The sequence below is a fragment of the Oncorhynchus nerka genome, linkage group LG14 (genome assembly GCF_034236695.1).
Source record: "Oncorhynchus nerka isolate Pitt River linkage group LG14, Oner_Uvic_2.0, whole genome shotgun sequence".
Lineage (NCBI taxonomy): Eukaryota > Metazoa > Chordata > Actinopteri > Salmoniformes > Salmonidae > Oncorhynchus > Oncorhynchus nerka.
Window position 1 is genome coordinate 55,088,022 of NC_088409.1, and position 11,070 is coordinate 55,099,091.

The following is an 11,070-nucleotide window of genomic DNA, read 5'->3' on the forward strand; positions in this document are numbered from 1 at the left end:
GTCATATCAGGATTCATCTTAAGAATGTGCGCTCTTTACCTGTAATGATATACAATCCTAGGCCGAGGGTTTGGGAAGATTGGGAGCATTTAGTTTGGGAAATAAAATAGACTGGAACTGAGACAACACAAACAAAGTGCCTGGATGGCTCTCCTCCGTGCAGTTCCCAGGGACTGCAAAGACCCTAGAAGACCCAAGAGAGTAAGCTTTTAATTTGGCTGACATATAGGGACAGAAAGTCAGGACATTCTGGAATTTTGTGAGGGGACACAGAAGACCCTGCGTGGGGTGTTCCAAACAAACGTCCTGCTTTTATTCAAAACTGACATCTCTGCTTGTGAAATCAGGATCTTCACAACTTCAGATCTGCATGTCTTATTTATTTGAGCATTTTAGGTGATGTTTTGGAAGTGCTTTATTGATGGTTGTCTTTGTGTCCCTTTACATTAAACTTTATACCCATGAGAATCTTAATCTACGTCCGTTGGGAATAAACACACTTACATTTTGTCCATGAATCCGGTTGCCCTGGCATTTCCCCTTTGACGTATTCTCTAGGCTAGCACCTTTAGCACATACCCCTGGTGTACCCTGGTCCCTGCACGAGTGTAATTGATGACTGGACACTGTTCTTGTTTGTTATGGCGCTCGCTCTCTGTGGTGGAAAGAGATAGCTTAAGTTTTAAGGAGAGCCTAGAGGAAGGAAAGAGGAAAATAAGTAATTCTTTCCAGGCCAGACCTAAGAGCAAGTTGTTTTGGGGTTGTCTGTTCGAATGAGAGAGGGCCATTGTCCAATGTGCACACGGGTGGGAGCACGGAGTGTGTGCAGGGGGCAAGAGGGCTCGGGGGAAGAGTGGGAGAGATATTTGGAGTCCTGTTTCTACTAAACTCCATCACAATAACATGAACTGTGACAAAGGGACACTTTGATAAGAGACGCAAGCTTTTGCAAATCCCTGTCTCCATGGTGATTATTAGTAATTAGAGGCTATTAATCATTACACGTCCCACAGACAGTGTTTCAGGGCATGTCCAATCCTACCCCACACCATGAAGAGTGAGTCCATCCATTCTAACTGAGTTCTAGCTCAGTTTATCACATCTGTGATGTCTATTTTTGGAATGTCAAAGGGGCATTTACAAGAAAATGGGCAAATCAAATCAAATCAAATCAAATCAGATCAAATCAAATCAAATGTATTTATATAGCCCTTCGTACATCAGCTGATATCTCAAAGTGCTGTACAGAAACCCAGCCTAAAACCCCAAACAGCAAACAATGCAGGTGTAAAAGCACGGTGGCTAGGAAAAACTCCCTAGAAAGGCCAAAACCTAGGAAGAAACCTAGAGAGGAACCAGGCTATGTGGGGTGGCCAGTCCTCTTCTGGCTGTGCCGGGTAGAGATTATAACAGAACATGACCAAGATGTTCAAATGTTCATAAATGACCAGCATGGTCGAATAATAATAAGGCAGAACAGTTGAAACTGGAGCAGCAGCACAGTCAGGTGGACTGGGGACAGCAAGGAGTCATCATGTCAGGTAGTCCTGGGGCACGGTCCTAGGGCTCAGGTCCTCCGAGAGAAAGAAAGAAAGAGAGAATTAGAGAGAGCATATGTGGGGTGGCCAGTCCTCTTCTGGCTGTGCCGGGTGGAGATTATAACAGAACGTGGCCAAGATGTTCAAATGTTCATAAATGACCAGCATGGTTGAATAATAGTAAGGCAGAACAGTTGAACTGGAGCAGCAGCATGGCCAGGTGGACTGGGGACAGCAAGGAGTCATCATGTCAGGTAGTCCTGGGACATGGTCCTAGGGCCCAGGCCAGTTGAAACTGGAGCAGCAGCATGGCCAGGTGGACTGGGGACAGCAAGGAGTCATCATGTCAGGTAGTCCTGGGGCATGGTCCTAGGGCTCAGGTCCTCCGAGAGAGAGAAAGAAAGAGAGAAGGAGAGAATTAGAGAACGCACACTTAGATTCACACAGGACACCGAATAGGACAGGAGAAGTACTCCAGATATAACAAACTGACCCTAGCCCCCCGACACATAAACTAATGCAGCATAAATACTGGAGGCTGAGACAGGAGGGGTCAGGAGACACTGTGGCCCCATCCGATGACACCCCCGGACAGGGCCAAACAGGAAGGATATAACCCCACCCACTTTGCCAAAGCACAGCCCCCACACCACTAGAGGGATATCTTCAACCACCAACTTACCATCCTGAGACAAGGCCGAGTATAGCCCACAAAGATCTCTGCCACGGCACAACCCAAGGGGGGCGCCAACCCAGACAGGCCGACCACAACAGTGAATCAACCCACCCAGGTGACGCACCCCCCCAGGGACGGCATGAGAGAGCCCCAGTAAGCCAGTGACTCAGCCCCCGTAACAGGGTAGAGGCAGAGAATCCCAGTGGAAAGAGGGAATCGGCCAGGCAGAGACAGCAAGGGCGGTTCGTTGCTCCAGAGCCTTTCCGTTCACCTTCCCACTCCTGGGCCAGACTACACTCAATCATATGACCCACTGAAGAGATGAGTCTTCAGTAAAGACTTAAAGGTTGAGACCGAGTTTGCGTCTCTGACATGGGTAGGCAGACCGTTCCATAAAAATGGAGCTCTATAGGAGAAAGCCCTGCCTCCAGCTGTTTGCTTAGAAATTCTAGGGACAATTAGGAGGCCTGCGTCTTGTGACCGTAGCGTATGTGTAGGTATGTACGGCAGGACCAAATCAGAGAGATAGGTAGGAGCAAGCCCATGTAATGCTTTGTAGGTTAGCAGTAAAACCTTGAAATCAGCCCTTGCTTTGACAGGAAGCCAGTGTAGAGAGGCTAGCACTGGAGTAATATGATCAAATTTTTTGGTTCTAGTCAGGATTCTAGCAGCCGTATTCAGCACTAACTGAAGTTTATTTAGTGCTTTATCCGGGTAGCCGGAAAATAGAGCATTGCAGTAGTCTAACCTAGAAGTGACAAAAGCATGGATTAATTCTCAAATCTCTGAACTCATTCCTAAAACGTTTTTTAAATGAATCATAACATTGAGCATGGCTTTCTAACATTAGAAATGAAATTGAGCTAACAAGTGACGACCATATCGACCAAGTAAAGCCATCCCCATGGTCCTGGGAAGGGAAACTTTCACAGAGCAAGAATGTACTCCTGGGGAATTTCCACGTTCAACAGTAGTTTTATTTTTTTTCTGATATTTCTCAGTGCCTCACTTCCTGTGTTAAAAGGATGACCCTCTTTTTTTCAGCCCATACCGCAATCAGGCCTGCCGATCATGTAGAAGGATGTAAGGGAGGGTCAGCCAGTCACATTCTCTATTACAGCATGGAAATAAAGTGGTGGGCGGGAAAATCAATTGTAGAAAATGAGTCCTTAGCGGGTAGGAAGTGGGAAGTGCGTCAAGGTGTTTTCTTATTTTACCATGGGTGGCTTCTGTTGTTCTCCAATCTGGGATCCATTTCAATATTGTTTGTTTATTTTACCCAGGGCCTCTAACGAGACCGTTTCCATTTTGGCTCTAGAGCATGAGGTTGTAAATTGTGGGACTGTCGTCTCTGACAAATGTTTAAAGTGAGGAAAAAATGCTCCTGTCGGTCATCGGCTGCTTGTCTTTGTATGGTGAATATAGGGATACGCCGCTCCATACTACCGATAAACCTCTGACTGGGTTTTGTAAGAGTATGGAAAATAAACATATTTGTCTTGGTTAAGATGAAAATCTAGATCCTCCTTAGAACGAATGCCTACTGTGTAAAATCTATGCAGTAATTTAAGAGATTCATTTGTAAGTATATTGAGGCCTTCAAAAAACTTCAGACTCCCAAGGCCCATTTGAGATTTTTTGTTCACATTGATGGGAAGTTTATTGCTTAGTTATTTGTGGATCAAAGGCATGCAAAATTGCATGACATTTAGTCCTAATCGTCATCTGAGATAATTTGGTGTTCGCCTTGCAATCTCGGCAACCCAGTACAAATCTAGCCATGTACCCTATAGGCAGGGGCGTAACTTTCATAGGGGACAGGGGGACGGGGGGACATGTCCCCCCCCCCCATTCTGAATTTGAATTTTGTCCCCCACTGTTTTATCATTGAAATGTGATACAAAACTGGGGCTACGGTGTGCTTTAGGACCATGCGGACGCCTCCGAGTGGTGGGGTAGGCTGTTTGAAGTGAATAAATGTTTTTAAACAAAAAATATTAATACTTCTAAAACCAAAGTTGCGCCCCTGCCTATAGGTGAACGTGCACACCTGTGAAATTATGATTAGTCCCAAAAATCAGTCACACAAAAACCAGCGCACCGGTAGAATTGTTGAATGTAGTTTCATCAAAGTTATTTTCCAACTATGTACATTGACTTCAATTCAGGGAATGAATTTTGATTAGATCCCGAGGGGTTCGTGTTCATTGTACGGAGATTGTGACAGCCGGTCAAATGGCGTTCCTTGAGAAAGCAGGAACAAGATGTATGTCAGGAGAAGTGCAGTATTATAATAAGGAGATGTATACTTGGAATATGGAGGAGGAATGGAGGGAAAAAGAGAGGCAGAGGAGGTCTAAGAGAGAGAGGGAGGAAATGGCTGAAAAAAGGGAGATGGTTTGTTAAAGAAGAATGGTAGAAAGTGTAAGCAAAGTGAGATGAAGACAGGAGGAGAAATAGAAGTGAATGATGTTGAAGTGATGATGTCGAGGCTTGCACCGAGGGTCAGGATAAAGATGAGTCTGTGACAGTAGGAGTGAAGTTTATGGAAAAGGTGGACCCTTGCCTTTTGGCTGATCCATTTGTGGTTTCAGGGTGGGTGAAAACAGAATTGGGTACTGTGGAATTAGTGAGAGTAACCAGAAGGGGTCTTGCAATAATTGTTTGTGTTTCTGCTGGTCAGAGGAAGAAGGCGCTCGGCGTTAAACGAACGGGTGCAAGAAATGTGAATTGTTTCGCTCTCCAGAAAAGGGCGCCATTGAAAGGAGTGGTTACTGGGATAGCAGTAAATGTAAAAGTTGACCAACTGAAGGGGAAAATTCCTGTGTGAGTGATGCTTGTCGTTTGGTGCGACACAGACAGGGTGGCGAGAGTGGGGAAACAGAAGAGTCATTGTCTGTTCTTTTGAGTTCTGATGTTGAGTCTTTGCCCGACAAAGTGATGTTAGGATATATAAGTTACCCTGTACAAGCTTTCGTGTCAAATACATTACGTTGTTACAGGTGTCAAGCTTATGGGCATTTGGCAGCAGTGTGTAGGAGGGAGGTTCCTAGGTGTGAGAAGTGTGCAGAAGGGCATGAGACAAAGGAATGGGTAGCATTGGGGAAAGAGGTGGTATGTGTTAATTGTAGGGGTGCCCATGGGGGCTGGGGATCAGAAATGTGTCGTGTGAGAGAGGGAGGTTGAGGTTTCAAGGGTTAGAGTAGTGCAGAAGTTGTCCTATTCTGAGGCAGTGAAGAAAGTAGAGGAAGATGGGTCAAAAGGGAGGGATCTTGAGAGGAGTGGTGTTTAGCAGTAGATCTGTACCAGTACAGAGGGATAGACCAACAAGTGATATATGTTTCAGTAAGAATTGATTTTTAGCATTTATAGCAATGGTGTGCGAGACTTGACATCAGAAGAGTTACAGGGTGTGTTAAGTGGTGATGTCCCATCCTTTCAGGCTGTTGGCATGAGGTAGGACTAAATATATATATATTTTTTGTTTGTTTGTTTTTTAAATATTTTACCCCTTTTTTCTCCCCAATTTCGTGGTATCCAATTGGTAGTAGTTACTGTCTTGTCTCATCGCTGCAACTCCCGTACGGACTCGGGGGAGGCAAAAGTCGAGAACCATGCATCCTCCGAAACACAACCCAACCTAGCCGCACTGCTTCTTGACACAATGCACATCCAACCCAGAAGCCAGCCGCACCAATGTGTCGGAGGAAACACTGTACACCTGGCGACCTGGTCAGGGTGCACTGCACCCGGCCCGCCACATGAGTCACTAGTGCGCGATGAGACAAGAATATCCCTGCCGGCCAAACCCTCCCTAACCCGGAAGATGCCGGGCCAATTGTGCGTCGCCCCATGGACCTCCCGGTCGCGGCCAGCTGCGACAGAGCCTGGGCTCGAATCCAGTATCTCTGGTGGCACAGCCTTAGACCACTGCGCCACCCGGGAGGCCCTAAATATATTTAAATAGTGGAGTAGGGTGGTGTTATTTTTTTGTGAGTGTAGTGTTAGATGGTAAGGTATTTAAAAATATATTTTTAAAAATTAAAAACTTTTTTTATTTGTATTAAAGGAAAGTATAAGGGAGTTGTACTCCAATCTAGTAAGTAGCGGTAATGCAAAATATATTGGATGCCAACTTCCGTTAAACCTCATAGAAGAAGAAGAAGAAGAAGAAGAAGTTTAGAGTAACACGCTTCGCGGACGTGATTCGTTAGAGGAGAAGATCATGTGACCAACCCGAAACCATTATGGCGGCCACCGTACAGGTAACAGCCCGTGTCTGTTTTGTGACTTTTCGTCGTCAACTTCCTTTATCTTGCATTGGATTATGGTGGATTTTGCACAAGGATATACGTTATTGAAGACGGGGCATGAGGAGATGGAACATTTTGTGATCGCAAGACGGGAATTTATTTAGGAAGAACAGTTTGTTAGCTAATCGGCTAACCGAAGAGCTAGCTAGTTACTATAGCCAGCTCAAGTTTGAAAGTAAACATCCGCTGATTACAGTGTGTGCATATGTTCGCCCTTTAGCCAAAACAAACGCGGTTGCACAGCTGGTTATTTCAAATTGCAACTGGAATGTGCCCGACCAACGTGTTTGGCAGATAGTTATGTTAGCTAGTAGAGCTAGCTTTGTTATGCTAGCTAGCTAAACTGGCTAATTGAACCGAAGGAGAAGTGAACGCATCCGAGGACGAAGTAGCTAACGTTATCTAGCTAGCTATGTAACCTTTGCTGGCCAGACAAAGTTAATTGATCAAGACAGTGGACCAACTCGAGTAAGAGCTGTATCATGGGTCTGGTGAACCTTGTCTTTTGCACTATTGGGAAATGTTTCGATTTCATATTCTTCCTCCTGGACCTAAATTTCTTAATAGTCCATTCAGTGATACGGCTCCTGGCGGCATGTATCAACTTTGTGAATAAGCTACCCATGATACTGACCAACTCAATGGTGAAGTGCTGGAACTTCACTGTGTTCTGCATGGTTGCCATGATGGACAGCGTATCACTTCTGGCCCAGGGGACAGTTAACATGTTAGGGCGCTGGCTGCAGCTCTTGGGAGGTATTTTGGAGAGTTTCAAAATGGTGGGCTACTTGTCCTCACATGTTCTCTTGCATGTCAGGGATCTCTTCCACCGTGGGCTGCTGTGTGGCCTCTGTTTGCTGCAGCAGGTGTGGGAGGGCTGTGGCATTGCAGTCAGCCTGGTGCTCTACCTGGTCAACACGGTGGTCAACCTGCTGCTCATCGGGACCCAGAACGTCTACTCTGTTGTAGTCAGCATGTGGGAGGCGGTCTCCTACCCACTGCAGAAGGCTATGGAGCTCACCCTCACACTCTTCACCTTCCTCTACAGCAGCCTGGTCGGCACCTCAGTCGTACTCTGGACTCCCGTCAGGCTAGCCCTGGACTTCCTAGGCTTGCTCGGACACATTTTCGTCAGCGTCTTCCTCCTGAACATTTATGGCCTCATTCTCACGGCTGCCATTGTTGTCACCGCCACAATCTACATGAACCCTGAGCTGACCCGTCTTGGAGCCCGCCACGCCGTCGGTTACTTCAACTCTTTCCCCACCCTGCAGGTCCTACAGAGGGTGCTCCATCGCCTCTGCATGCTGGGGAGGGGCGTGTGGCAAAGGCTTCAGCGGCAGGCCAGCCTCCTATACCAAACGATAACACCAGTCTACAGGAACATCAGAGTGAGGGGTGAGGGCCACACCAGGCAACCTGAACCCAGTGACAGAGAGCAGAGGGCTCTTCCGGACGGTAGGGCAGGAGACACTGCACCACACGCTGAACACGCTGCTCGGCCTCGCCAGCTAATGGATGACCTGTGGGACCTAGCATTCCCCAGCTCTAGCGGCACATACAGGCCTATACAGAAACATAACCTCTCCTCAGAGGAGGGGGGCACCAGTTCCAAGGGTCCCCCAAAAGACAGCCTACTGACTCTTCTCCAGGAGCAGGAAGAGAGGAAGAAGTGCATAATCTGCCAGGACAGTACTAAGACAGTGGTGCTGCTGCCTTGCCGCCACCTGTGTTTGTGTCGGGACTGTACCAACATATTGCTGCGCCAGCCCATCTACCAGCAGAACTGTCCGCTCTGCCGCCATATGATCCTTAATACCATGGATGTGTATCTGTGAGGGACCGAACGAGGGTGGGGCGTGTGGCCCAGAGCGCTGCATTGTTAACGTGTTGAATCTCAGGTTTCGAACGTGCAGAGACTTTAGGCTACATCTACACTAGCAGTACGTTGCAGCTCAGGCACACTGCTATCCATGTCCAGTCCACTGTGCTTGAGTTGCTTGTCACCCATGGCTGATGTCTTAAATGATGCCTGTGTTTTGTTCAGACAACCATGGCAGTGCTTGCCTACATTTATTTTTATACTTGCTTGTTCATATTACTGAACACTTCATGGTCATTCCAAACTGTATGTGGTGTGTGAACTTAAAGGAATGTTTGCTGTGTAGCAGTTCATTTCCTTTATTCAGCATAGGTTCAGTTTGAACGCATTCAATGGAAGTTTAAAACGCAGGCGTCAGTACAGTACGACATGTTATCGTAAGAACACATTTTGTAGCCTATGCTTAGATTTAAATGGTGACAACCTCTCAAATGAAATTTGTCAATAGCCAATATTGTTCCAAGCAGTTCATATTCAGGGACCTGTAAAAAGTGTGAAATAATTTTCTATTGTGGGATCGGGGGTTAATTTCATAAGCTATGGTTGTCTAAAAAAATATCAGTGTCAAGAGAAATTATTTACCAGATCTATGTCTTGTCATATTACACAGGTTTGTTTTGTTCTAATGATTATGCCATCATTTGGATCACTGTAGTGTAAGCCAGTTCTTTCCACTATGCTGACATATGAACGCTACCTAATTTATGCTCCACACAAGGTATATTCTCCTTTATAGTTATTGTAATGTTTTTGTCTTGTGATCAAACATTGACATGCTGTTCAAAATGACCACCATTAGTCAGTAATGGCTTCATAATTCCTTTTTTTTTTTCTTTGCTCAAAATAAGTATTGATCAAAGCTCTGTGAAATGCCATGTTACACAAACTGCAAATGGTTATTGAATTAGTTTGCAAGTGTTGGAGAAAGGCCCGTTTAAGTGACAATAAAAGGCATATTTGATATGCCTTTTATTTGGACCAAGGTTTCATAAATACATCTTGGATGGGCTCTGCCTGTAAGATTTTTTGGGGGTCAAACATGACGGAGTGACTTCAATATTGTGACAGACAACCTCGAACGTGAACCACACTGATGTCCTTCTGTGGTTGTTTTAGTCTCATTGACATTGTGTAGCCTACAATAATTTCCTAATGTCTTTTCTGTTATTTCAACAGGTTCTGTAATCACTCATTCAATAATTTTGCCCTTTATCCCTTTTATCTAGTACCAAACCAACTATTTTCAAGCAGCCTAGCATTTTCTTAACAGCCCCATTTTTTCTTTATTTTTATAGTAATTATGAAACCAACAATTGTCTATGATGTGACATCTTGATAAAAATCTGGAGAGAAAAAAGTTGGGCCCATGAATTGTCTATGACGTGACATTGTATTGATACTAATCTATGAAAAAAGATGGGCATATATTTGAGTCCAGAGTAAATCCTAGGTTATATTCTGAGTTGACCTCTTTTCCTGTCAGGTTTCCCCAAAGGCCTTTATTCATTGCGTGACATTCCTATCTACAGATACAGTGGACTCTTATCACAGACATGTGGCCATTCACACAGCTTATTTTATCTAGGAAGACTGACCTGTGTATCCGGGGGACATGAAAGGTAGCTGGTTCGAATCCTGAGCTGACTAGGTGAAAAATATGTCTGTGCCTTTTAGCAAGGCACTTAACCCTTATTGTTCCTGTAAGTCTCTGAATAAGAGTCCGCTAAATGACTTAATTGTAAGCATGTATTTTGTTTTATAAAGGTTTATGAATGTGGCCAGACTCACTAATGTGAATGACAAATGTCTGTGAGACAATAAACAAACATATCTTGGTACTGTTTTTCTGTCTTTTTCTATTGTGGGAAAACCATTTATTTTATGTATTTTCACTGTTTACTTCGCGTTCCAGTTCAGAGCAGTCAATCGACTGTGTTTTTGTTACAGACTGGGTTTACCTGCTTGTGTGAGCAAACCTAGGCCCTGATTTTACAATCCACCAGAAAGAGAACCACGGCCAGTTCTGTTTCACAGGATATTTTGCTCATCATAATATGAGATAATCAAGGCTATTATTATCTGCGACATAATCAAGGCTATTATTTCCTTGTTGATAAACCAATGTTGAATGTGTAATTGATTCCGGTCCTCTTGACCAATGAATCCCCAAATAAGGGTTTCGCATTACACGCACTAGACATTGGTAACATGTTGTGTCAAATTCCGTGATGATAGGACAGTGTTTCCAACATACATTTTGAGTTAAAACCCATATTTCCTACCATTGCTATGCCACCATTGCCAAGATTTCTATATTGATCCACCACTCTGAAGTTCACTAAACTGCTAGATTTTCGTGAAAACCAAGTAGAATGGAGATGTTGAAGATTCCATATACAGTGCATTCGGAAAGTATTCAGACTCCTGGACTTCTTTCACATTTTGTTACGTTACAGCCTTATTCTAAAATCGATTTATTAAAACATTTCCCCCATCAATCTACACACAATACAAAGCGAAAACAGGTTTTTAGACAGTTTTGCAAATGTATATATGAAACAATGTTACATAAGTTACTTATATAAGTATTCAGTCTCTTTACTATTTGGTATTTTATTAGGATCGGCATTAGCTGTTGCAAAAGCAGCAGCTACTCTTCCT

At 44.5% G+C, this 11,070-nt stretch overlaps 1 protein-coding gene across 1 annotated transcript; it reads left to right on the top strand.

The window, feature by feature from the left end:
• The first annotated feature begins 6,415 nt into the window (after positions 1 to 6,415).
• Positions 6,416 to 10,252, top strand: LOC115142272 (E3 ubiquitin-protein ligase RNF26-like). The gene has a single exon (XM_065000184.1). The coding sequence runs from the start codon at positions 7,010 to 7,012 to the stop codon at positions 8,363 to 8,365; it is 1,356 nt and encodes a 451-aa protein (XP_064856256.1). The 5' UTR covers positions 6,416 to 7,009; the 3' UTR covers positions 8,366 to 10,252.
• The last annotated feature ends 818 nt before the right edge of the window (positions 10,253 to 11,070 follow it).